Source organism: Bufo bufo, chromosome 3 (assembly GCF_905171765.1).
Source record: "Bufo bufo chromosome 3, aBufBuf1.1, whole genome shotgun sequence".
In the NCBI taxonomy this organism is placed as follows: Eukaryota; Metazoa; Chordata; class Amphibia; order Anura; family Bufonidae; genus Bufo; species Bufo bufo.
In genome coordinates, this window is record NC_053391.1 from 312,118,264 (window position 1) to 312,146,231 (window position 27,968).

The 27,968-nt window shown below is 43.7% G+C and overlaps 1 protein-coding gene across 1 annotated transcript; it reads right to left on the reverse strand.

Annotated features, from left to right (window-relative positions):
- Nucleotides 1-2,092: 2,092 nt before the first annotated feature.
- On the reverse strand, nt 2,093-14,747 carry TMEM222 (transmembrane protein 222). Its single transcript, XM_040424267.1, has 6 exons — nt 14,596-14,747; nt 8,859-8,943; nt 6,576-6,607; nt 3,450-3,546; nt 2,836-2,963; nt 2,093-2,757 (listed from the first exon to the last, which is right to left on the reverse strand). Exons 1-6 carry the CDS (start codon nt 14,715-14,717, stop codon nt 2,670-2,672), a joined length of 552 nt encoding a protein of 183 aa, XP_040280201.1. The 5' UTR covers nt 14,718-14,747; the 3' UTR covers nt 2,093-2,669.
- Nucleotides 14,748-27,968: the final 13,221 nt, after the last annotated feature.

Genomic DNA, 27,968 nt, shown 5'->3' on the forward strand with positions numbered 1-27,968 from the left:
GGTCACACAGCTGTGCTGTGGACCCCAGACACCCGATTTAGGGTGATGCAACAAAAAATGTTTTTTTTTTGTTTTTTTTTCACTCTAACTTTCCCCGAATATCCCTGCCTAACCCAACCTTTCCCTAAATACCTGGGGGTGCTGGGGCACAGATGGGGGTGCTGGCTGGAGATCGGTGCAGCTCTGTATCCACGTGATCCACGTCTAATTTGAACCTCCCACCCGCCCACCTACCAATCAGAGCCGATCCTGAAAGGTGATGTCACCATCACCTCTCAGGATCGCAGGATGGTGATTGGTGGTGTATTATCACACCACCGATCACCATCCTGTTCCGGGTTATCGGGTCCCCAGAGACCCGAATAACCCGGAAATGCAGCAAACCGCAGGTCTGAATTGACCTGCGGTTTGCTGCCATCGCCGACATGGGGGGGTCACAGGACCCCCCGGCGCATTTAGCCAGGGTGCCTGCTCAATGATTTGAGCAGGCACCGGGTTCCGATCACCGCCCGCCGGGCGGCGGTGATCGGAACTATACATGACGTACCGGTACGTCATGTGTCCTTAAGCACCAGGACAACATGCCATACCGGTACATCATGTGTCCTGAAGAGGTTAGGAGGTTGTCCTATCTGGACGATAGGATATGCTAAAAATGTCTGACAGGTGTGGATCCCACATCTGGGAACTATCCTATCTCAAGAATAGGGCACCTGTGAAAGAAAAGCATGCCGTGCGTGTGCGGTGTCCCTTTCATAAATTTCTATGGGACTTCCAAAAATAGCCAATTGCTTACTCTGCAATTTTCTGATGTCCTATTGCAAGGACTGCAGAAAGTCACACGTGCAAATCCTGCTCTTCAGTCACATCAGGGGACCCCATTCTTGAGATAGGAACTGGTCACAGAGGAGGGACCCACACCAATGTCCAATGGGAACATATAGATGTCCAGATGGGTGTACCCTTTTAACTTGGCACTAATGGAGCTTTACCATTGCTACATCCTTAAGGCTAGGGCTACATGGCGCCACTGGTAACGGTCAGGATCACAGAGTAGAGGTGATCCCAATTATTTGGATCGCAGAGGGAGTACAAAAAAATCCAACACTGTTGGATTGTTTGCGACTCGTGCTGCGAGCCCACTGATTTATATGGGATCAACGCTATTCTGTAATCCTGGACGTGAGCAGTGTCGCCATGTAGCCCTAGCCTAAATGGTATCAGTATTGTTTTGTCCTCTCACATCCCTCCCCCAACACACAAAGTGGTCACAACAGGTTATGTTCACACTTGTGCTGCAGGCTCAGTTCATAGCCACTGTTGCAAGTTCTGCCAGATTTGACAAGAAGAACAGCACTGCATGACAAACCTTATTATAAATCAAGGGTTTGTCATACGATGACCCACCATTGTGTCATCACGTCCATTATAATCAGAAGCCATAATGGTGATGTAACCAGAGCATAACTTACCTGAAATTTGTTCCTCCTGCTAGCAGAAAACTACATGCGAGTAGTGGATTACAGTGTTGGCTCTAAGCACACAGTGCTGCCGTCATCTGATGATGAGCATTTACAGACACTATTAAAGTAAATGATTTTCGACATGTACTGTTGTTCCCCCTGCTGCCAGTATGGTCCATGTGAATTGTATTTTTCCATCTGACACATGATTAAATGTTACGAACGAAAAAAAATTTAAGCAGATCTTATGACTGTTCTGAACAATCGGATAAATTTATTCTGAATTTCATACTGTAAACAATTAAGGTTTGTGACTGGATCAATAATGATTATTGCTATTTCTATGTCCAACGTAAATTAAACAGCATCATTACTTACATGAATCTTCAGGTCACTTCCATCGTATGAACATGCAACGACTGAAGCATACAATATAATTAGAGATGAGCGAATTTCGTTTGGTGGTAAAATATGAATTGCGTTATGGATTCCGTTACCACGGACCATAACGCAATTCTATGACGGAATGCCTTTATTCATTCCGTCATAATAGAAGTCTAAGGGCTGCAAAATGGATCTGTCCCGTTTCCGTTATGCAGGGGAGGACTCCCTTGCATAACGGAAACGGGATGGATCCATTTTGCAGCCCATAGACTTCTATTATGATGGAATCAATAAGGGAATGCCTCTAAAGGCATTCCGTTAAGCATTCCGTCATAAAATTGCGTTATGGTCCATGGTAACATCTCTAAATATAATCAGTTGTGATAGTCTTCCCTCAAGAGAACAGCAGACTGGATGCTGGCGAAGTTAAGTGAACGAGACACATTTATTTTATCCACACATGTAAATACACACACATACATGTAAACCACAAGTGTCTGCAAAACATAGAAAAATGGCATGGCATGGAGGTGAATTCCACATCTTATTTACAATCGTACTGTGCTTGTGAGCGAGCTCTTGATACTAACTACTAGTTTGGCTACTTTAAATAAGAGTCTGGGTCCTAGTTAGTAAGGGCACTGGCCTGTCTGAACGATAAGACAAGCGATCCTGTCATTTTCCAGTTGGTTGAAGGAAACAAGATTAAAGAGCCATGCATGTCTCAAGAAAAGCGAGTGTACGTCTTCTGTTCCATCTCACGCTTTATTTCAGGCAGGGTCTGGATGGTAGACAATGATTTGGCAGTCCTCAGAGAAAATGTCACCACAGGTGTAAGGTAAGAATGACCGTGAGAATCACCCCTACCAGTAAGAGGAATGGAACCCAAGTCTTCAGAAAGCCTCCAACACTAGAAGTACACATACACTGGTCACTTACATAGGACAATATGAATGCATATGTACCTAGAATCGAGAAGTACACCCACCTGACATATCTGCCGTAGATTAGGCTGTAAAGACAGAGTTTCACCATATTCCAGGATGTGTTATTGTATTTCATTAGGTTCATCGCCATAGCCACATGTGAATGGCAGTTATCACAGCATAGGTTGTGCTAAAAAAAAAAAAACATGATTCATATAGAGAGAACGCTGCTAGAATTCTGTAATATGTAGCATTTACAGCATAAGTCCTCATCGACACGACCGTGTCCTTTTTTTTAGTCTGCAAACCGAGGATCCGGTCCGTGTGCCGTCCACATTTTTTTGGTAGACCCATTGACTTCAATGGGTCCATGGTCTGCATTTTGCAGACATATTCTGTCTTTTTGCGGAATGGACATACAGATGCGGGAACCACACAGATGATCCATGTGCTTTCTGCATCCATGTCTGCTCCGCAAAAACGTTGAACATATCCTATACTTCTCCACAAACTGCAAACCACAGACCAATTGAAGTCTGCAAAAAAATGCGTATGCAACATGGACAGTATCTGTATTTTGTGGATCTGCAATTTGCAGACCGCAAAATACATGAGGTTGTATGCCTAAAGCCCTACAGAACGCTATGGTGAAAGGAACGGGGGATACATGACTCACCATACGATGTTTATATTCCTCAGAAGCTTCATGGACGGCTGTGTCCCATGGATTAGGCCCACCGGCATATACAAGATTCGGATCCAACTGCCAATATCTGAAGAGAGAGGGTCCAGGAGATGTAATAACCACAAATAGAAAATAATCATATAAAGAAAGTGACTTTTTAAAATTACCTTTATTATACTAAAAAGGGTATAGGTATATATGTACCACACACAAAGTGCAAAGAGACATGCAAATACTTGAAATTCTTACAGTGGAATCAAAACTCCCAGGAAAACATCCATAGTGACAGGATAGGACAGAAGATTCGAGGAAACACAATGCCTAATGATAAGGCAGGGGGAGATAAATCTTACCCTAAATTGCCCTACAGACTTCTTGGCCCAGGGCGGCCCCCTGATAGTGGAGGTTCCCTGTCCCCGAACCTAGTCCTATCCAGTCCCTGTTAAGACCCTAAAAAGGGGAAGATGATTCAATAACGGGTGTCAATGGTTACCCCAACGAATGGGTACCACTAAAACACCCCAAATAAAAGGAGAACCCAACACGTTTCACCTAGAACTTTTTAGGCTCATCAGGGGGTGATCTCAAAACAGGTCATAAAGATATAAATATGATACTTAGCTCAAAGCTGGATATAAATGGTAGTGCTCACCACCAAAGATATGGTTGTCCTGCTGCAAGTAAATTAATTCCCAGATCCAGACACTTTTTTTTATTGGTGTTCCTAAAGAATTTGTGCCACTTCACACGTAAAAGTGTCATGTTTTGTCGTGGGGACAAAGGACAATCCCTTCTGTAAAAGGCTCATTTCAGCTGCAGTCAGATTTTAACCCGAAAGGTTCACAGAAATTGTTCTTCTGGGGGTAACTTTTATTCAGAATCCAAAAATAAAAAAACAGACTGGCACAGAGAGGTTATCCATTGAACCTTCTGAAGGAGTCTTTTCAGTTTGCCGAGTCTAGGAAGAGGGAGGACCTTCTGGTACCAAGATCTAGGGATGAGACAGATGAGGGTCTGATACGCCTGATTTCTACCTTTGACTCTGGTAACAGAGAGGTAGTATCTATACTGAGAACGTATTGGCCAATACTCACGATGGACCCTGATTTAGCACAGGTGATTAATGAATATCCCCAAGTTACCTACCGTAAAGGCAGGAGCTTACGGGATCGACTAGTTCATAGTCACTACGAGGGTTCTAAATGAGAGGGTACTTGGCGAGACCGTAAGCCCCTGGGTGTCTTTAAATGCGAATCCTGCAAAGCCTGTAATTTTATTAACACCTCAAAGACAGTAATTTGTTCCGTCACACAACGTTCCTTTTCCATCTGGGAATTTGTGAATTGTAAAACAAAAGGCGTAGTATACATTTGTCAATGTACATGCCCTATGGATTATATAGGCAAAACAAAAAGAGAATTTCGAAGAAGGATCTGTGAACATATCAACGATATAAAAAAAATCTAAAGACACGCCTGTGGCTCACCACTTCAATGATTATCATATGGGTGATGTGAGTTCGGCACGTTTCTCTGTCTTAGAGGTGGTCCCCCTTCCTGAGAGAAGGGGCGACTGAGACAAGAAGATCCTCCAAAAAGAAACGGCATGGATTTATCGATTCCAGTTTCAGTCCCCCCTTGGTCTCAATGAAAGACTAACTTTCACGTGTTTTATTTGAATCCCCGGTCCATTTAATGTATATTCTGCTTCAGTATTCGTGTGAGGCCTTTTTACTGGCAATATAGATGCGTAAAGCATTTTGTAATTGGCGAACAAATATTAGTTTGCCATATCTTAACACTTTGGTGTCATTTCCCCTTCATTGTTGATATCGAGGGGGTGACCCAAATGTATGACATCATTCGGTGATTATCTACTAAAATTATGGGAGACATCTGTTTCCTGGCCAATTTCAGTCGCTAATATTAAAATATGGACTTCTATTTCACCTATGATTAATACCTTGCTAAAAAAATATGGATAAATAATGAATATACCATTGTTATGTTATCCATAGCTGTTTTGAACGCGATTTGCGTTCCAGTGTGCGTTTCACCGTAAAACCGGAAGTGATGTATAAGAACTTCCGGTCTCTGGGCCTGACGCACAGTAACAACATGCGGTTCACGGTGCGCTCCATTTGACCAGAAGTTACCTAGGAAGTAAGGTGGTGCGCTTCAAAGTGCGGTCCAACTACCGGAAGTAGCTTATTGGCGTCCGGACGTAGGTTCTGGGCAAGCGCACCAGTCTGAATAAATAGCGTGACTATGGACAGGCATACTATGGCTCAAGCAACTTGGTTTTGGGACTGTATCATCTGTCCATATGTGAGTAGGTTCTTCTTTCAGATTAGATGTATCCGAGCTTTCTGTGAGTGTATTTTTTCTAGACTATGCCGGATTTGTACTTATTGAATATATATATCCTCTATAGGTACTTGCAGCAGGACAGCCATATCTTTGGTGGTGAGCAATACCATTTAGATCCAGCTTTGAGCTAAGTATCATATTTATATCTTTTCTAACCTGTTTTGAGATCACCCCCTGATGAGCCTAAAAAGTTCTAGGTGAAACGCGTTGGGGTCTCCTTCCTTTATTTGGGGTGTTTTAGTGGTACCCATTCGTTGGGGTAACCATTGACACCTGTTATTGAATCATCTTCCCCTTTTTAGGGTCTTAACAGGGACTGGATAGGACTAGGTTCGGGGACAGGGAACCTCCACTATCAGGGGGCCGCCCTGGGCCAAGAAGTCTGTAGGGCAATTTAGGGTAAGATTTATCTACCCCTGCCTTATCATTAGACATTGTGTTTCCTCGAAACTTCTGTCCTATCTTGTCACTATGGATGTTTTCCTGGGGGTTTTGATTCCCCTGTAAGAAATTCAAGTATTTGCATGTCTCTTTGCACTTTGTGTGTGGTACATATATACCTATACCCTTTTTAGTATAATAAAGGTAATTTTAAAAAGTCACTTTCTTTATATGATTATTTTCTATTTGATTTATACGTGACAGAGTAACCATTTAATAAATCTATTTGGTCTATGGTGTTTTCTAATAACCACAAATACCTGTATGTCACTTCTCTTAGATATAAAGCGGTAGGAAAGCTACTTACTTTACTGGCTTCCCAAAAGCCATGCAATCCTCCTGCAGACAAAAGAGAGTTACACATTATACACAGAATTTATGTATCATAATGTTCATACTAAGTAACAAAGCAGGAGTGCCATGTATACAGAAGAGGAACGCAGACTGTTTTGTGTGTCTCAATCAGTGGGGTCAACGTTTAGACACCTATAGCAGAACTCCACCTAAAGTCAATAAACTGCCTCCCTGTAGGTGCAATGACGTTGTTTGCTAGACAGCAAGATACGAAGATTACTGCAAAACCAAAAGTAAATATGTAATAATATTATATACTGCTCCTTGCTATATATCTGTAATTGTCTGACTGGCTGCTTCCATTTTCATGATATTTTACACAATTGGGCAGTTCTGACAAGCTCTGCTCGACAAACAGGTCCAAGGTAACGTAAAGGGATTTTAGGCCATGTGGGAGGTGAGCATTCATTCAGGACAAATCTGTTTGCCAGAGACATGTAACAACGTACTGGAAACGCTAGACTATTGGAATTACACAATAGACGCACAACACTTGGACTTGGTAGGAGGTAGGTTTCTGCAGGCTGGATTCTAGGATGCTCCTATGGAACTCAAGACACAACTTCAAGGTGATGATGCAAACATTCCCAAGTGATGGTGCTGACCTGATGATAAAAACATTCCCATAGGTCTAGCAGAAATGTCAGAATCATCATGTCGACACCATGTAAATTTTCGATTTTTCCTTCCCACCTTCTAAGACCTATAACTGTTTCACTTTTAAATTTGTGTAGCCAAATGACACCTTGTTTTTTGTGGGACAAGTTGTCATTTTTAGTGGCACTAGTTAATTTACCATATCTTGTATTAAGAAATGAGAAAACAAGTGTTTGTGGGGTGAAACTGAAAAACCGCAATTCTGACAATTTTATTTATTTATTTTGTCTTTACAGCATTCTATGTGCACAAAAAAAAGACACGGTGACCTTATTGTGTGGGTCAGTACGATTACATCAATAGCAAACTTATATAGTTTTTTTTTATTATGTTTTACTACTTTAAAAAAATAAAAACCTTTAAAAATAACTTTTTCTTTGAATAGCCATATTCTGACTGCCATAACTTGTTTACTTTTCCGCCTACATTGCTGTGTGAGGGCTTGTTTTTTGTTTGTTTTTTGCAGGGCGAGCTGTAGTTTTTGGTACCACTTTCAGCGTTCTACCGAGCGGGATAAATACTTTTAGATTTTAACAGTTTTGACCACAGATGATGGTGTCTATGTGGATTCTGCCATCTGCCTAGTAAGCCCTGCTCCAGGCAGGGCTTAATAGGCAGTTTACAATGACAGAAGTGGCATACTTCATAAGGCCCCAGGATGCAACAACAACAACCGATTGGCACCCTATGATATAGCCATGGGGATGCCGAATGGAGGCGAGAGGGAGACCTCTCCCTCTGACTAAACACTCAGATGCCACAGTCGCTAAAGGCCATGGCATCTAATGGATTAAATGGCAAGGATCCCAGTTATTATCAATTCCAGGCGCAGTGGGCTGGTGTCAGTTGTATAACATAGTTAGTACGGGCCACGTATGGGGCAGGCTCAGCTCAACCTATACCATACACTCCTCAAGCACGTTGGACATCCAGTTAAATCAAGGTGTGCAAAGGGGTTAAAGTGACCTTTCAGTCCAAACCTAAAATTTGACTATATATGACATATGTATAGTAAACATACCAGGTGTCCTGTGTTCTTACCATGGTGCCGCTGTTTCAAGATGGCCACCACCATCTCAGACTTCCTGTCTGTTTGAAAGTCTAAGCAATGCATCACTTCACTGCCAATGATATATGCTCTTTGTCCATTTGCGGGCAGTGGTGGGGATTGTATGTATTAAACTTTTATGCAGCACTCTGTATGGAGAAGTCTGAGATAGTGACGGCCATCTTGAAAGGAATCCTCCGACAGGGGACCAGAACAACGGCAGCAGGGGAAAAAAGGAGGCCACCAGATATGTTTACTATACATGTGTGATGAAGTCAAACTTTAGGTTTTGCAGTGGAGTCCTGCTTTAATTATTTTAAACTATGGCATTGAGAACTGATACCAATAACATCATTACAAAAGAAAGCCGACTTTCCTACCTGCTAGACTATCATGTTTTTTGTTGAGATAATCCAACATGGGACCTGTATTCTTCATTATTGGGATTTCTGGACTGCTTAGTGGAGGATTAATGGAATTACACTACAGTCTAAGAATCTGTTGGAGCTTGCTCAACTATATTGTACTTACTGAAACAAAATAGGGACCTGCAAAGTCTCGAATCACACCAGATGATGTACAAATTCCCATATGACCAATGATTGGGAAAAGCCACCTGGAAAAAAATGCAGACGTATCTTGTAAAGACAAACTTTACATGCACACGGCAGTGTAGTTTATGCACATGTCACTGGATTCCCACACCATATGGGTTACTTGTTGACTTTGCTACGGATTTTAATGCAGATTTGACCCGGATCTCACCCTTTGCATTTCAAAATCGGCACTGTGTAGATGACATTGTGAAAACCTGATCTCCTTAGGCTTGTTTCACATTTGTGACGGCCGGGAACAGCTTCCGGAATGCTGTCCAGCTCCAGCGGTGATCTGCATGTAGCCTCACTGTTTACATGGGTCAGTTATTACATAGCATGGAAGTAGATCGACCCATATAAATACTGATCTGATGACATATCCTTAGCACAGACCATCAATATCCTAAACCACAAAAAACCCTTTAAAGAGGCTGCCTGGGTGTGTGATGTCACATGGTCTAGGAAGGGGTCGCAATGCTCACTAGAGACTCAATGGGGAACAGTTATCAAAACTGGTGTAAAGGAAAATGAAAGGTGGAATCTGATTGGTTGCTATGGACAACTAAGCCAGTTCTACTTTACACCAGTTTTGATAAATCTCCCTGAATGTAATTTGACAGACAAAGCAGTTGTGTGTGAAGGTGGATGTTTCAAGTCAATAGGAAGCCAGGCCTGGCTGTAGAATAATGAATTACACATGTATCGCTGCATTCCCACAGTCATGTATGTGACGGTAGGGTTGGGCGATATCAAAAATATTCAGACGATAACGATATTAAGACATTTATATATCTGACTGTATGGGGGGCAGCCACAAGGAGACGTTATACCGTGTATGGGGGCAGCCGCAAGGAGACGTTATACCGTGTATGGGGGCAGCCGCAAGGAGACGTTATACCGTGTATGGGGGCAGCCGCAAGGAGACGTTATACCGTGTATGGGGGCAGCCGCAAGGAGACGTTATACCGTGTATGGGGGCAGCCGCAAGGAGACGTTATACCGTGTATGGGGGCAGCCGCAAGGAGACGTTATACCGTGTATGGGGGCAGCCGCAAGGAGACGTTATACCGTGTATGGGGGCAGCCGCAAGGAGACGTTATACCGTGTATGGGGGCAGCCGCAAGGAGACGTTATACCGTGTATGGGGGCAGCCGCAAGGAGACGTTATACCGTGTATGGGGGCAGCCGCAAGGAGACGTTATACCGTGTATGGGGGCAGCCGCAAGGAGACGTTATACCGTGTATGGGGGCAGCCGCAAGGAGACGTTATACCGTGTATGGGGGCAGCCGCAAGGAGACGTTATACCGTGTATGGGGGCAGCCGCAAGGAGACGTTATACCGTGTATGGGGGCAGCCGCAAGGAGACGTTATACCGTGTATGGGGGCAGCCGCAAGGAGACGTTATACCGTGTATGGGGGCAGCCGCAAGGAGACGTTATACCGTGTATGGGGGCAGCCGCAAGGAGACGTTATACCGTGTATGGGGGCAGCCGCAAGGAGACGTTATACCGTGTATGGGGGCAGCCGCAAGGAGACGTTATACCGTGTATGGGGGCAGCCGCAAGGAGACGTTATACCGTGTATGGGGGCAGCCGCAAGGAGACGTTATACCGTGTATGGGGGCAGCCGCAAGGAGACGTTATACCGTGTATGGGGGCAGCCGCAAGGAGACGTTATACCGTGTATGGGGGCAGCCGCAAGGAGACGTTATACCGTGTATGGGGGCAGCCGCAAGGAGACGTTATACCGTGTATGGGGGCAGCCGCAAGGAGACGTTATACCGTGTATGGGGGCAGCCGCAAGGAGACGTTATACCGTGTATGGGGGCAGCCGCAAGGAGACGTTATACCGTGTATGGGGGCAGCCGCAAGGAGACGTTATACCGTGTATGGGGGCAGCCGCAAGGAGACGTTATACCGTGTATGGGGGCAGCCGCAAGGAGACGTTATACCGTGTATGGGGGCAGCCGCAAGGAGACGTTATACCGTGTATGGGGGCAGCCGCAAGGAGACGTTATACCGTGTATGGGGGCAGCCGCAAGGAGACGTTATACCGTGTATGGGGGCAGCCGCAAGGAGACGTTATACCGTGTATGGGGGCAGCCGCAAGGAGACGTTATACCGTGTATGGGGGCAGCCGCAAGGAGACGTTATACCGTGTATGGGGGCAGCCGCAAGGAGACGTTATACCGTGTATGGGGGCAGCCGCAAGGAGACGTTATACCGTGTATGGGGGCAGCCGCAAGGAGACGTTATACCGTGTATGGGGGCAGCCGCAAGGAGACGTTATACCGTGTATGGGGGCAGCCGCAAGGAGACGTTATACCGTGTATGGGGGCAGCCGCAAGGAGACGTTATACCGTGTATGGGGGCAGCCGCAAGGAGACGTTATACCGTGTATGGGGGCAGCCGCAAGGAGACGTTATACCGTGTATGGGGGCAGCCGCAAGGAGACGTTATACCGTGTATGGGGGCAGCCGCAAGGAGACGTTATACCGTGTATGGGGGCAGCCGCAAGGAGACGTTATACCGTGTATGGGGGCAGCCGCAAGGAGACGTTATACCGTGTATGGGGGCAGCCGCAAGGAGACGTTATACCGTGTATGGGGGCAGCCGCAAGGAGACGTTATACCGTGTATGGGGGCAGCCGCAAGGAGACGTTATACCGTGTATGGGGGCAGCCGCAAGGAGACGTTATACCGTGTATGGGGGCAGCCGCAAGGAGACGTTATACCGTGTATGGGGGCAGCCGCAAGGAGACGTTATACCGTGTACGGGGGCAGCCGCAAGGAGACGTTATACCGTGTACGGGGGCAGCCGCAAGGAGACGTTATACCGTGTACGGGGGCAGCCGCAAGGAGACGTTATACTGTATATGGGGGCAGCCGCAAGGAGACGTTATACTGTATATGGGGGCAGCCGCAAGGAGACGTTATACTGTATATGGGGGCAGCCGCAAGGAGACGTTATACTGTGTATGGGGGCCACAAGGAGACGTTATACTGTGTATGGGGGCCACAAGGAGACGTTATACTGTATGGGGCTTATACTGGTGGGACTCATGACCTGTATATTCCCCTTGGGTCTAGTACATCCCCATCTATGTGCACTGTACAAAGTACACTGTATACAGGGGTGGCCGGGTGCTGTACACTGTATATGGGGAGAGGTCGGGCGTTCATGTGTATATGGGGGGCAGTAAATGGTAAAGTGGTATATTTTTGTTTTGGGTGCTATTTCTCAACGCTAGAGCTGGCACTGCCATATGCTGCAAAAACTGATGAGCCTGCCAATAGATCAGGGATGACCAACCTGAGGCTCTCCAGCTGTTGCAAAACTACAACTCCCAGCATGCCCAGGCTACCTACAGCTATCAGCCTACAGCAGGGCATGGTGGGAGTTATAGTTTTACAACAGCTGGAGAGCCTCAGGTTGGCCATGCCTGCAATAGATTTTAGGATAGGATAGGAGATGGTTATTAGGGCTCATGCTCATGTTTTTTTTTTGGGGAGGATCCGTTTTTTCCCACAGATCCCTTGTAATAAATGCCTATCCTTGTTCGCAAATGTGAAAAAAGTAGGACATGCACCATTTTTTTGGCTGAAGGGAAACACGGACAACGGACGCGGAACACAAACAGATGAACTATCAGCATTTTTTTGCTGACCCATTGAAATGAATGGGTCCCCATCCTATCCGCAAAAAAACGGAACGGAGGCCGAGAAAAACAACTGTCGTGTGCATGAGGCCTTACCTAGGAGACATGTTTATTCATTACCCTAGTCCGCATGTGTTTTCCCTCACTGTGGACAATGGTACAGGCCTGGCTCGCAGCTGGCCTGTGAGGATACCGTTGTCTTTTCTCCTCTCTCATTGGCTGCTAAAGTTTGGGCCTTCAGGGTGGCCGTAGCGTGGCCTATGAGTGCCAGTAATTCTCGGGTCGGTGGGTTGAGTCCAGGTAAAGTAGGAACGAGGAGGGGGCGGTTGCAGTGAGAACTGGCAGGCAATGTGCACAGGTGGCCGGACGCAGATGTTTTAGAAACGGTCAGTGCAAGTGCGATCGCTCCTATGACGTCACTAATATACCGCGGTAGTTAAGAAACGGTGATATTGCAGTTTCTTAATACCGCGGTATATCGTTAACACCGGTATATTGCCCAACCCTATGTGACGGCTGCATTTCCCGTACTGATCGCAGTTATTCTGGTCAAAACTCAAAGCATCATGATGCAGTGAATTCAGGTCACAGGGGCCACAGTTGGTCCAGGAAACGCCTCCGTCACAGGGACCGCATTTCATGGACCACTTACAACCGTGACAAAACAGTCTTACATAGAGGTCCCTTAGTACTTACAAAAAAACAAAGAGCGCCAGAGAAATCTATAGAAAATGTATAGCAAACTGGGAATGTGGGTGACAGGCATACGTTCTGATGCCATCTAATGGAAACCATGACACTGATGGATCCAAACTGTCACAGACGGACCTTCAATAGCGGCCTCTAGGGTTTCCGTCATTTTTACACTGTTCGCGACTCCAAACAATAAGAAGGTGCTGAAAATACATGTGAACAGAGCTTTATTACTGCAAACATTGCTGAAATAAAATATAAGGACACAATTTAAAGTGGTTTTCCAGTTTTAAAGTTCCCTCCAATGTTACGCTTCCGTCCAATCTGACTTTGGGCGTGAAGAGACAGAAGTGCATGCTACAGTTAATATGGCAATTACACAACAAAAGCGAGTTTTTCCGCGCGGGTGCAATGCGTGACGTGAACGCATAGCACCCGCACTGAATCCTGACTCATTCCTTTCTATGGGTCTGTGTACATGAGCGTTGTTTTTCACGCATCAGTTCTGCGTTGTGTGAGAATCGCCGAATCTTCTATATTCTACGTTTTTCACACAGCCCTGGCCCCATAGAAGTGAATGGGGCTTCAGTGATGGTTGCTAAGAGATATTGTTTGTAAAGCTTCAGGTTGTTTTTTTTTTTCACGCGCATGAAAAACGCCTCAAAACAGATTGCACCCGCGTGGAAAAGCTGAAACACTAAACGCAATTGCAGACAAAACTGCCTGAACTTGCGGAGTTTCAGTGAACGCATCCTGACACAATCCGTATCGTTCATGTGAAAGATGCCTAAGGGTCCTATTAATTAGGGACGGGACCCGTGCATGGTACTCCCTGGGAACGGCACCGTGCCTCTCTCCACCCCCAATGTCAGGGCAGAAGGGTAACACTATGTGCATCAAGTATAATGAAAACTTCAATGTATTTCACATAAGCTCAACTAGACTGGATACCACTGTAGCCAACTCTCAGCTGTGGGAATTACTGGATCTGTGCAGGTCAGCCACTGGATAAGAACAGAGAACCTCCCCATTCAATGACAGCAAACAGAGATCTTGAGTACTGGAGATGACGTTTGTTTTTACTGCCATGGCCCTTCACTAAACGCCCATTCATAGTATACACAGTTTAACCCAGATATCCCATAGAGTCCTGCGAGCCATGGGGATCCCTCACTGTACAGATGGATCGTCATAAACCGACTATATAAATCGCAATGAGTGTACAGGGCAACAAGTTCCACAGAAGTGTGCATATAACATGCATGCGTTGCTGTATAAGTACCGCTCATTCCCCCAGTTATCCTAGATACAGTTTCCTTACGTCAGGACTGGAATTGGGGTCCACACAACACAATGTGGGAAACGACTTCTCTCGGGGTCTGGCTTCATTTTTTCTTCCAGCACTTCCGCCATCACGGGTAGCAACACATCCACTTCCGCCATCACTGCCTGTCGCCCACTGCGGCTTCATGTGCCCGTCGTGACGTCATGTCCGTCACGCTTCAGTTTCTTCTCAATAGATGCACCCTGCTCCGTCATTTGCTCAGCGTCGGCTTCCCTTTTTCAATTAATTTCGTTAGTACTAATTCTAATATAACCCTCTTAATGCATTGCTATAACTGCATAGTAACAATGTATGCCACGTAGGTTTTATTTTAGAATTACGTCCTTGACTAAAGGATAGTACGCCCCCTGGTGGACAATTGGAGTACTGAGGTCGAGTTGTAGGATAAATCATTGTGATCTGATCTGCTGTATGTAGAAATGCAACGTTAGTGTATGAAATTCTCGTGTTTCCAAATACATAGAATTATGTAGAATAACTATATAGGTCTATATGTTAAAGTATGATTATGTAGGCTCCTTAGCTGGGACATATATATATTATATACACATACACACTGTTAAAGGGGGCTATTCAGGATCCATGAATTTTATTTAATCTCACACACAAACACAGTCTCCACCCAGCAAGACCTGTGAAGAGAGCTATATTTTACCTGCTCCGTTCAGGTTCCGTAGCTCCGGGCTGTCTTCAATGGACTTCAGATTTTTGCCTGTAAATTTTCTGCGCAGATGGGTTCACGTGTGGAATTGGCCTCAGCAGAGACCAAGCAGTCACATGGCGCTTGGATACAAGTGGCCCACATGACCCCATCTGTGTAAGGAGTTTAAGGCTAGGGCTACACGGCGACAATAAGTCGCAACTACACATGCTGTGACTGCGACAGTCGCAGAAAAACCCATCTTGGATGGATTTTTTGCTACTGCCGTGTCATAGTCACAGCATGTCGCAGTGCGACACCATAGACTATCATTATAAAAATTGTCATGCGACAAAATGTCGGTGAAGGCAGCTCGGGAGCCATGGAACCCAAGTGGGGCGGCAGAAAGCAGGTAAGTATAGCGATCTTCACAGGTCCAGGTGATTGTGTGAGGGGTGGGAGGGGGACCCCCGCCAATCAGCTCTTTGAGAAGGCACTTTGCATCACCGTATTCTGACCCCATAACTTTTTTTTTATATTTCCATCTACAGAGCTGTAAGGACACATTATTTTATGGGATGATCTGTAGTCTTTATTGATACCATTTTGGAGTGTGTATGACTTTTCTGATCACTTTGTATTCAATTTTTTGGGAGGTGAAGTGACGGAAAAAACGGCAAATCGGTCATTTTGATATTTTTTCAGGTATACTGTTCACAGTATGGGATAAATATGTTTATATTTTAATAATATTTGCATTTTGGGCCGTTTATTATTTGTAATATAGGGAAAGGGGGTGATTTGAATTTTTATTTTTTTATATACATATTTTAAGCCCCCTTAGGGCTTAAAATTGTTAAATTTTAAAATATTTTGTCCCATAGACTACAAGGAATTACCTTTGCAGCCTATGGGCGTTTCATTGTGTTCCTATGGAGCACTGCCAGCTGCAGGCCTCCACAAGAACTGCTGCAATAATAGACTCGGACAGTGTTGCCAACCAGAACTTTTCTTTTTTTCTGGACAATTTATCCCCAAATCACAGACGGCTTACATTTTTTACGGAAAAATTGGAAAACCATGATGAATGATATAGATTATAAGTAATACATGTCTATAGCTCAATATACTTATAAGAACTCATTATCAGCATTTACTGTGAGCTGTAAATTGATGATAATTACCTCCAAAATAATCTAGTCAGGTACCACCAGCCTGAAAAAAAATCACGGATGCCTCTATTTTTTTTCACGGACACAGGAAAAAAGTTGGCTATTTTTACAGACTTTCCAGAAATTTCTGGATGGTTGCCAACCCTGGCCTTGGATCCTTCAGAGGGAGCAAAGCTATCATAATCAATGATTGGCTTCCCCGATCACTGTGTGGGGGAGCCGTTTAGGCCTCGGGAGCGCAATTGCTCCCAGAGAAAGCCGCCTCAGATGCTGTGGTCACAATCGAGCATGGCATCTGAGGGATTAAATGTCTGTGATTGGCATTATAACTACACAACTCAGTCCAATCTGTAGTGGCCAGAGCTGGCTACTGCAGAGATGCAGGAACCAGCCCCGTGTCCACAACACCCTGGACTGAGTTGTGTAGTTATAGTAACAACCTTTGGCAGTTAATGCTGAACAGCTGATTGGTGGGGGTGTGAGGTGTCAGGCCCCCGCTGATCAGATGGTGATGACCTGTCCTGAGGATTGACCATCACTTGTAATGGGGTTGTTCAGTGCATTAAAGTTTTTAAAAGCCTCAGAAAGGTGTAAGATAATACAATAAGCCATGCTCACATTAACGATCACCAGCCACTCCTATTCCAACAGTGAAATGTTAATTGACTTAATGAATATACACAGTATATATGGTATTCCAAGACCCCCACAATTTTAGATAACAGGGATGGTTATTGTAACGGAACGCCTAGCACCCCGACCGGGTACCTCCGTCGATAGATGCTCCTAGTGCTTCCAGAGGACTCCAAGCACTCCACTTGACACAGTCAGCACTGCAGACCCCACGAACCACCGAAGCTTGGTGGAGGTCTCGCCGTCTCCTACCCACCCTGGACCTACGACAAGGCTCCAGGCTCCAGTGGGTGAACCTCTCCTAAATCCAGAGACAGGAACCAGGAGCAAGCTCTTACAAGAGCTTATACTCAGGGGAGTATTGTGATATAGCAATCCCCGAGAGTGTAGTTATTCCATCCCCCAAACATGAGCCAAGACTTCATGAAGGTATAACACAGGAACACTTTATTGAGGGCTACCCGCCCGTATTTATGCAGGTCCCCATCTGGTGGACACGCCCCTAGGGGACCAGAAGGAAGACTGTGACACAGGACAGATACGTAGCACTCAGGATATACAGACTCAACACATCCCCACAATCATCATGGTTTCCTCCTCTCTGCCCTGGAGACACCCGAGGAGTAATTCAATTATCTCTCAGGACAAAGGGAAATTGCCAATACACATGTGGGGACAACAGGACAGAAATCACCATTTAAACATACAATGTCACAACCCTTACAGTAAACACAGACATTTAACATAGCCCCAGATAGCTCAAGTCTGAGTGCATATTATTAGGTGAATGGCACTCAGACAACATGAATACAATAAAATGAGCTATCTGGGTACCCTCACATAACATACAATACAATTCCAAAGACAGATGGTTCTGTCACACACCTCAAAACCCCACATACCCCCATAATGTATACATCCATGGATAGCTCTGATCTGGGTGAACAACATATCCAAAAATCACCCAGATCCGAGCAGGGGTTCCCGAATTCCATGGAAGTCACATTTGGCCGGCCGCAAGCATGGCTTTCCTGCCCAAAACAGTTCCACAGATTTAGGCTGCTTTCACACGGGCGAGATTTCCGCGCGGGTGCAATGCGGTAGGTGAACGCATTGCACCCACACTGAATCCGGACCCATTCATTTCAATGGGGCTGTTCAGATGAGCGATGATTTTCACGCATCACTTATGCGTTGCGTGAAAATCGCAGCATGCTCTATATTCTGCGTTTTTCACGCAACGCAGGCCCCATAGAAGTGAATGGGGTTGTGTGAAAATCGCAAGCATCCGCAAGCAAGTGCGGATGCGGTGCGATTTTGACGCATGGTTGCTAGGTGACAGTCTATAAACTGTATTATTTTCCCTTATAACATGGTTATAAGGGAAAATAATAGCATTCTGAATACAGAATGCATAGTAGGTGATCAATTGAGGGTAAAAATAAAAAAATTAACTCACCTTCTCCTCTTGTTCGCGTAGTTCTCCCGGTCTTTCTAAGGGAAAATAATAACATCTACACAACACCGAACCCAAACCTGAACTTCTGTGAAGAAGTTCGGGTCTGGGTACCACAGTCGGTTTTTTATCACGCGCGTGCAAAACACATTGCACCCGCGCGATAAAAACTGAACATCGGAACGCAATCGCAGTCAAAACTGACTGCAATTGCATCCCTACTCGCGCGGGTTCGCCGCAACACACCGGGACGCATCCGGAACTAATCCGGACACGCTGTCTTCTCCTTCAAAGTTAGTATGGGCCATAATGCTGGGGCAGGAGGCTGGCAAACAGCCCCCTCCAAAACACCGTGGCGAGGTTGGTTTCGCCACAGTTATGAAATAACTAAAGAATACTTGCTCACCTGTCTACCCTCATCCATTCCAGCGCTGCTGCTCTTTTTTCAGCACTGCAGTGATGATGTCTCTGACTACAGCGCATTATCACTGCAGCCAATCACTGGCCTCAACAGTCACATGAGGCAGCAGGAATGCTGTTGATGCAGCACCGGCTGTGGCTTTACCTGGCAAAAACAGCTGTTTTCAAGGGGCACTGAGAGCAGGAACTGAGGGGTGGGGGAATCAGCTGATCGATTTGAGGCCCACATTTTGAAAGGGACTAGAACTTTCATAGTTATCAATAGAAAGCAAGCCAAAAAGTTGTGAGCCTGTGGTAATTTTTTATGCACTGTGGCTAACCAGCATCAGGGATAGAATATTTCTCAAAGCTCCATAATTGGGACAAAAAGTGCTGGAATAAATAAATAGAGCAGGGGTGCACAATGTTTTCTAGTTGGGGGCCACGTTGTCAGACTAAACCAAATGACAAGGGCCGAAAATAAAACTTAAAGGGTTATTAACCCCTTCAACCCCAGGCCTGTTTTCACCTACCTGCCCAGGCCATTTTTTTTAAAACTGACATGTGTCACTTTATGTGGTGATAACTTTAAAATGCTTTTACTTATACAGGCCATTCTGAGATTGTTTTCTCATCACATATTGTACTTCATGAATATTGTACTTCAATAAAATTGAGTAAAAAAAATAAAAATGTATTTATAAAAAAATTCCAAATTATTAGCAAATTTCAATTTCTCTACTTTTATAATAGATAGTAATACCTCCAAAAATAGTAATTACTTTACATTCCCCATATGTCTACTTCATGTTTGGATCATTTTGAAAATGACATTTTATTTTTTGGGGACGTTAGAAGGCTTAGAAGTTTGGAAGCAAATCTTGAAATTTTTCAGAAAATTTCCAAAACCCACTTTTTAAAGGACCAGTTCAGGTCTGAAGTCACTTTGTGAGGCTTAGATAAAAGAAACCACCCAAAAATGACCCCATTTTAGAAAATACACCCCTCAAGGTATACAAAAGTGATTTTACAAACTTTTTTAACCCTTTAGGTGTTCCACAAGAATTAATAGTAAATGGAGATGAAATTACAGAATTTCACTTTTTTGGCAGATTTTACATTTTAATCCATTTTTTCCAGTAGCAAAGCAAGGGTTAACAGCCAAATAAAACTCTATATTTATTACCCTGATTCTGCGGTTTATAGAAACACCCCATATGTGATCGTAAACTGCTGTACGGGCACACGGAATTGCACAGAAGGAAAGGAACTCCATATGGTTTTTGGAAGGCAAATTTAGCTGAACTGGTTTATAGATGCCATGTCCCATTTGGAGCCCCCCTGATGCACCCCTACAGTAGAAACTCAAAAAAGTGACCACATTTCGGAAACTACGGGATAAGGTGCCAGTTTTATTGGTACTATTTTGGGGTACATATGATTTTTAATTGCTCTATATTACGTTTTTTGTGAGGCAAGGTAACCAAAAAATTTATGTTTTGGCACCGTTTTTATTTTTACAGCGTTTACCTGAAGGATTAGGTCATGTGACTTTTTTATAGAGACGCACGTGGAAATACCTAATATGTCTACTTTTTCTTATTTATTTAGGTTTTACACAATAATAGCATTTTTGAAACCGAAATAATGATATTTTAGTGTCTCCATAGTCTGAGAGCCATAGCTTTTTATTATTTTTTGACTGATTCTCTTAGGTAGGGTCAAATTTTTTGCGGGATGAGGTGACGGTCTGATTGGTACTATTTTGGGAGGCATACGCCTTTTTGATCACTTGCTGTTGCAATTTTTGTGATATAATGTGACAAAAATTGAATAATTATTATTTTTTTTTTACAGTGTTCACCTGAGTGGTTAGGTCATGTGATATTTTTTATAGAGCTGGTTGTTACAGATGTGGTGATACCTAATATGTATACTTTTTTTTTTTTTACTTTAGCACAATAGCAGTTTTGAAGTAAAAAATAATCATATTTTAGTGTCTCCATAGTCTGAGAGCTATAGCTTTTTTATTTTTTGACCGATTCTCTTAGGTAGGGTCTAATTTTTTGCGGGATGAGGTGACGGTCTGATTGGTACTATTTTGGGGGGCATATGCCTTTTTGATCACTTGCGGTTGCAAATTTTGTGATGTAATGTGACAAAAATGGCTTCTTTTTTTTACACATTTTTTTTTTACGGTGTTCATCTGAGTGGTTAGGTCATGTGATATTTTTATAGAGCTGGTTGTTACGGACGTGGTGATACCTAATATGTATATTTTTTTAAATATATTTCACTTTAGCACAAAAATAGCAGTTTTGAAACCAAATAAATGATGTTTTAGTGTCTCCATGTTCTGAGAGCTATAGTTTTTTTATTTTTTGGGTGATTGTCTTAGGTAGGGTCTCATTTTTTGCGGGATGAGGTGATGGTTTTATTGATACCATTTTGTGGGATATACGCCTTTTTGATCGCTTGGTGTTGCACTTTTTGTGATGTAAGGTGACAAAAATAGCTTTTTTTACACCATTTTATTTATATTTTTTATGGTGTTTATCGAACAGGGTGGATCATGTGATATACTTAGAGCCGATCATTACGGATGCGTCGATACCTAATATGTGTGGGTTTTAGTTTTTTTCCCTGTTTTTAATTATAAAATAAGGGGAAAGGGGCGTTTTTTTCTTTTTTTACTTTATTACTTTATTAAAAACACTTTTCTTTTTACTTTTTTTTCTTTAATTTATTACTGATGTTCACTTTTGGGGGTCTGATCCCCTCTGCAATGCATTACAATACATCTGTATTGTAATGCATTGCCTGTTCGTGTACTACAGTGAGTAGTACACAAACAGGTTGCCTAGGAGACCCAGCCTCAGGCTGGATCTCCTCGGCTCCCGTAGAAGGCAGTTCCCGATGCCGTGCAAGGCATTAGGCAGCCTCTGCACGGCATCGGTCTGCCTTGTGTCACATCGGGTCCCTGCCACAGCAGCGCAGGGACTCTATGCAATCGCTCACCCGACACAAACCTCTTCTATGTCGCGGTCAGCGTGGACCGCGGCATAGAAGGGGTTAATCCGCTGGCATCGGCTTTTACAGCGATGCCGGCGGCTACCAGGGACTGCCGGGCCCCTGCAGTGATCGCGCGGGCACCGCTCCGGTGCCCGCGCGATCACTATGATGTACTATTACGTCAAATTGCGGGAACGCAGTGGTTCCCATGATGTAGTAGTACGTCATAGGTCGGGAAGGGGTTAACAACTGACCCTGTATTTATCGTATATACCATAAATGTCTAGTTACAGTTCCAGGACTCCCATCTAATCGAGAATACATGAAAGATACATGTGAGAAGCCACAAGACATAGACATACATGTCTGTAACCAGATGGTTGGGGGCCTCACAGAATGGTATCAAGGGCCACGGGTTGTGCCCCCCTGAAATAGAGCCATTATACTGCTTTAAGACATGAATAATAAGAGAGTAAAAGTAAGTCCACATCATTAGTATCAGACAAGTTGGAGCACAAATTGGACAAAGGCAGAACGGTGACTTGAAAGTTGCTTTGCTGGAAGGCTTTATGCTGGTGATCTGATTCTCTTTCTGTCACCCCACTACATCATCTGATTAACAGAATCAGTAGATTTGGAGAATACTCTGGTCTCCATGGGACGTTTTTACCAAGCTAAATTGATTATTCTTCCCAAATGTCTTTGTGCTTTTCAACATTAAGCATCTCTATTCCAATAAGATTATTTACACAGTTGAACTGCAGTACTAATTAATTCATATTGAGTAGCTCTTGATCTAGATTACGTCTAGATACACTTCCACACCAAAAGACTGAGCTTGAATGGCTATTCCGGACTACTTTTTATATTATTTAGCTGAGCAATGAAGATATCTGTACATCTGGATCTTCTCAGCAGAAAATCTAAATTCTTTTTGTCTCATTTTGAAAGTGAACACATTTTCAGGTCCATCCTTGCAGCCATTGCATAAGGGCAAATGTGTGCCGGCCATGCCCGTATTGCGGCCCACAAACACGTGAATATGAGAACATGCTCTATTTTTTTGTGGTGCAGATGGATCGTGGACCCATTCAAGTTGAGCAGCATGGGCCACATGTTTGTGTGCATGAGCCCTAAAGCTGTAATCCAAGTTTGTGTTTCAAAAAGTATTTATTGGCAAAACAGCAAGAACAAAGATGTATGTGAATACAATAAAAAAGGATGCATAAGAATCCAATAGCAGTGGAGAATGCCAATTATGATTTGAAAGAGCAGTATGTATAATAAAACTGATTTAGAACAGTAAGAACATAACTGATAATATGAGTTACATGAGTAATATAATACGGGGAAAGGAATGACTCCCACGATTCTCCTGATCCAAGAGGCAAAGGGGTAGGGGGGGAATGGAAAGAATGATCAGTCGAGTCTTCTATGGGCTGTTGTATTTGTTCTTAGAGACAGGAAGCACTGTAAATAAGGAGACACAGTTTCTCTGGTATCATTTACAGTAGCATTAAGTTTCTCATACAATGAGATTCTGTTGACCCTATGAATAACTACTGAGATAGAAAGTGAGGGAGATCACCTGGAGGCAATATGTATTCTTGTGGACATCTGGATATATTGTAAAAACTTCAAATAGTCCTCTTATTGTGGGACAGGTCCACCATACATGGAGGGTGGTACCGACTTCTTGACAACCCCTAAAACATCGGGTGGAAACCGTTGGATAAATAAGATTGAATACAACACTCATGCCATTGCTCCAGTGTGAGGGTCTCCCCCAGTTCCACCTACCAGCTGTGCATATAAGCTAACTTGGTATCAGAAAATGGCGAGTAATAAATAAGGGAAAGGATACCTCTCTCTAAAGCTCTGTATTTGCAGAGTTATTCAAACATTGTATATTCTACAGAGCTATTTGTTGGAATCAAGGAAGTTAAAGTGGAAGACTTTAGTAACTCTAAATAGTTCAATACATGGAAGTCCCCAACATGGCGTAATTTGGCATGTTTCCACCAAACAAATGAAGTTGGTGACAGCCCAGAGGAAAAAATGTAGTTTCTAAAAAAATAGGAAGCATAGGTGAGATCGGGCTTTGTAATTTGTATCTAAAGCAGACTTTCCTCCATGGTTGTAACATGAAATTGGGGATTTTCGCTGAGGGATCAACGACCCCTACAGAGATATCAGGAGACCAAAGTAATGCTAATGTGGTCACTGGCATCAGTAGGTCAGATTTAAATGTAACACACTGCAGAGGGTTAGGGAGTGCATAGATACTAATTGGTATAGCCGAGCTGCTATATAATATTTATATAAAATGAGGCACTGAAAATCCACCCATCCTCTTATGTAAATGTATGACAGACCTGGATATTCAAGGCCTTTTATACGCTCATACAAATTGGAAGATTTCATTTTGTAAAGATCTGAGAGCTGAGCCTGTGACTGGCACAGGAAGTGAGCAAAAATAGTGTACAGTCGTGGCCAAAAGTTTTGAGAATTACATAAATATTGGAAATTGGAAAAGCTGCTGCTTAAGTTTTTATAATAGCAATTTGCATATACTCCAGAATGTTATGAAGAGTGATCAGATGAATTGCATAGTCCTTCTTTGCCATGAAAATTAACTTAATCCCCAAAAAACCTTTCCACTGCATTTCATTGCTGTCATTAAAGGACCTGCTGAGATCATTTCAGTAATCGTCTTGTTAACTCAGGTGAGAATGTTGACGAGCACAAGGCTGGAGATCATTATGTCAGGCTGATTGGGTTAAAATGTCAGACTTGACATGTTTAAAGGGGGGTGATGTTTGAAATCATTGTTCTTCCATTGTTAACCATGGTGACCTGCAAAGAAACGCGTGCAGCCATCATTGCGTTGCATAAAAATGGCTTCACAGGCAAGGATATTGTGGCTACTAAGATTGCACCTCAATCAACAATTTATAGGATCATCAAGAACTTCAAGGAAAGAGGTTCAATTCTTGTTAAGAAGGCTTCAGGGCATCCAAGAAAGTCCAGCAAGCGCCAGGATCGTCTCCTAAAGAGGATTCAGGAATGGATTGCTCAGGAATGGCAGCAGGCAGGTGTGAGCGAATCCGCACGCACAGTGAGGCGAAGACTTTTGGAAGATGGCCTGGTGTCAAGAAGGGCAGCAAAGAAGCCACTTCTCTCCAAAAAAAACATCAGGGACAGATTGATCTTCTGCAGAAAGTATGGCGAATGGACTGCTGAGGACTGGGGCAAAGTCCTATTCTCCGATGAAGCCTCTTTCAGATTCTTTGGGGCATCTGGAAAAAGGCTTGTCCGGAGAAGAAAAGGTGAGCGCTACCATCAGTCCTGTGTCATGCCAACAGTAAAGCATCCTGAGACCATTCATGTGTGGGGTTACTTCTCATCCAAGGGAGTGGGCTCACTCACAATTTTGCCCAAAAACACAGCCATGAATAAAGAATGGTACCAAAACACCCTCTAACAGCAACTTCTTCCAACAATCCAACAACAGTTTGGTGAAGAACAATGCATTTTCCAGCACGATGGAGCACCGTGCCATAAGGCAAAAGTGATAACTAAGTGGCTCAGGGACAAAAACATTGACATTTTGGGTCCATGGCCTGGAAACTCCCCAGATCTTAATCCCATTGAGAACTTGTGGTCAATCCTCAAGAGGCGGGTGGACAAACAAAAACCCACTAATTCTGACAAACTCCAAGAAGTGATTATGAAAGAATGGGTTGCTATCAGTCAGGAATTGGCCCAGAAGTTGATTGAGAGCATGCCCAGTCGAATTGCAGAGGTCCTGAAAAGGAAGGGCCAACACTGCAAATACTGACTCTCTGCATAAATGTCATGTAATTGTCGATAAAAGCCTTTGAAACGTATGAAGTGTGTGTAATTATATTTCACTACATCACAGAAACAACTGAAACAAAGATCTAAAAGCAGTTTAGCAGCAAACTTTGTGAAAACTAATATTTTTGTCATTCTCAAAACTTTTGGCCACGACTGTAGTATTCGAGGTAATGTAACCATTTTGACAGTGTGTATCCTGCCAATCCATGAAAGGCTAGAGAGGAGCATTATATACTAGCATTACAGAGGGCATATATATATACTGGCACTACAGAGTGGGGACAGAGATGTATTATATACTGGAACTATGGGAGAGCTATATACTATGGGGACACTACAGAAGGGCATTATAAATACTAGTAGCATAATTACTACCAGGGATACTGTAGCAACATTATTATTACTGGGCGCAATATAGAGGGCATTGCTACTAATTTATCACTGTTGGGAGCACTATTGCTAATGAGGGCAGTCTTGGAGCACTATTACTATAGTTACTATATTAAAAAAAGTGTTTTACTCTTTTTTTTAGGAAGTAATGTCACTTTTAATTGATTGGAGGGGGGGCGGGGGCAATTTGCCTGCTCCAGCTAGGGCGCCAAAATACCTTGTCCTGGCCCTGGTCAGAATGTATTAGAGTGGGGAGGTAACGATTTAGGCGATTAGCTAATATGGATATAAACATTTTTAGGTCAATATTAAAGGAGTCAGATGGGACAGTAAGTTGCAGGACAGTTAGTGGGTTTACGGATCACTGTAATTAAAACAGTGAGCAGGTCTGGAGGCAATTAGTCACTTCGAAAAATATAATTGCATAAGCTTTTTTTATTCTGGCACCAAAATGTCCTTATAAACTTTTTAAAATACAATGCTGAAAATATATCTGGTCCCGGCAATTTACAGGTTTTTTTAACAACTTCCCGACAGCCCATAGACTTTAACCTCTTAAGGACACAGGGCGTACAGGTACGCCCTGATGTCCTGGTACTTAAGGACACAGGGCGTATCTGTACTCCCTGTGTATTTCCGATCACGGCCACGCGGCGGGCGGTGATCGGAACTGGGTGCCTGCTGAAATCACTTAGCAGGCACCCTAGGACAATGCCGAGGGGGGTCCTGTGACCCCCCCGTAACGGCGATCGCTGCAAACCGCAGGTCAATTCAGACCTGCGGTTTGCAGCGCTTTCAGAAGTTTCGGATCCCCGCAGTCCGTGACTGCAGGGATCAGAAACTTCAAAATTACCTAAATTTAATTTTTAACCCCCCCCTTCCCGCGGCCCTCATTGTTATCTGCCGGCGGGCTGGGGGGGCCCCCTCTCATTTTCAGGATGCCCGAGCAGTTATCAAGCAGAGTGTCAGCACATTGCTGACACTCTGCTTGAAACGGCTGACATCTGTGCTGTGATGTCAGTCGTTTAACCCCTTCCATGCCGCGGTATGGAAGGAGTTAACAGGGAGAACGCTCCCTACCTCTCCCATCGGGGGCTGCTGTGCCTTTTCAGCCCCCGATGGGAGAGGGAGGCGGCCCCCTCCCTCCCCATCACCCGCTGCTCTGTTGTGGCAGCGAATGATGGTTACCATGGCTACCGGATGCCTTCACAGGCTTCCGGCTGTCCATGGTGCTTATCAGAAGCTGTCCATGGTGTTGATCAGACTTCTGCTAAAGTAAAGTAAAAATACAGTACACTATATAGTGTACTGTACTGTATTATACAGACATCAGACCCACTGGATCTTCAAGAACCAAGTTGGTCTGGGTAAAAAAAAAAAAAGTAAAAAAAAAAAACATTTATCACTGATTATAAAATAAAATGCACTACACATATTAGGTATCGCCGCGTCCGTAATAACATGCTCTATAAAAATATTACATGACCTAACCCCTCAGGTGAATATCGTAAAAAAATAAAAATTAAAACTGTAAAAAAAGCCATTGTTTGTCACCTTACATCACAAAAAGTGTAATAGCAAGTGATCAAAAAGTCATACGCACCCCAAAATAGTGCCAGTCATCTCATTCCGCAAAAATCATACCCTACCTAAGATAATCGCCCAAAAACTGAAAAAACTATGGCTCTCGGACTATGGAGACACTAAAACATGATTTTTTTTTGTTTCAAAAATGAAATAATTGTGTAAAACGTACATAAATATAAAAAAAAGTAGACATATTAGG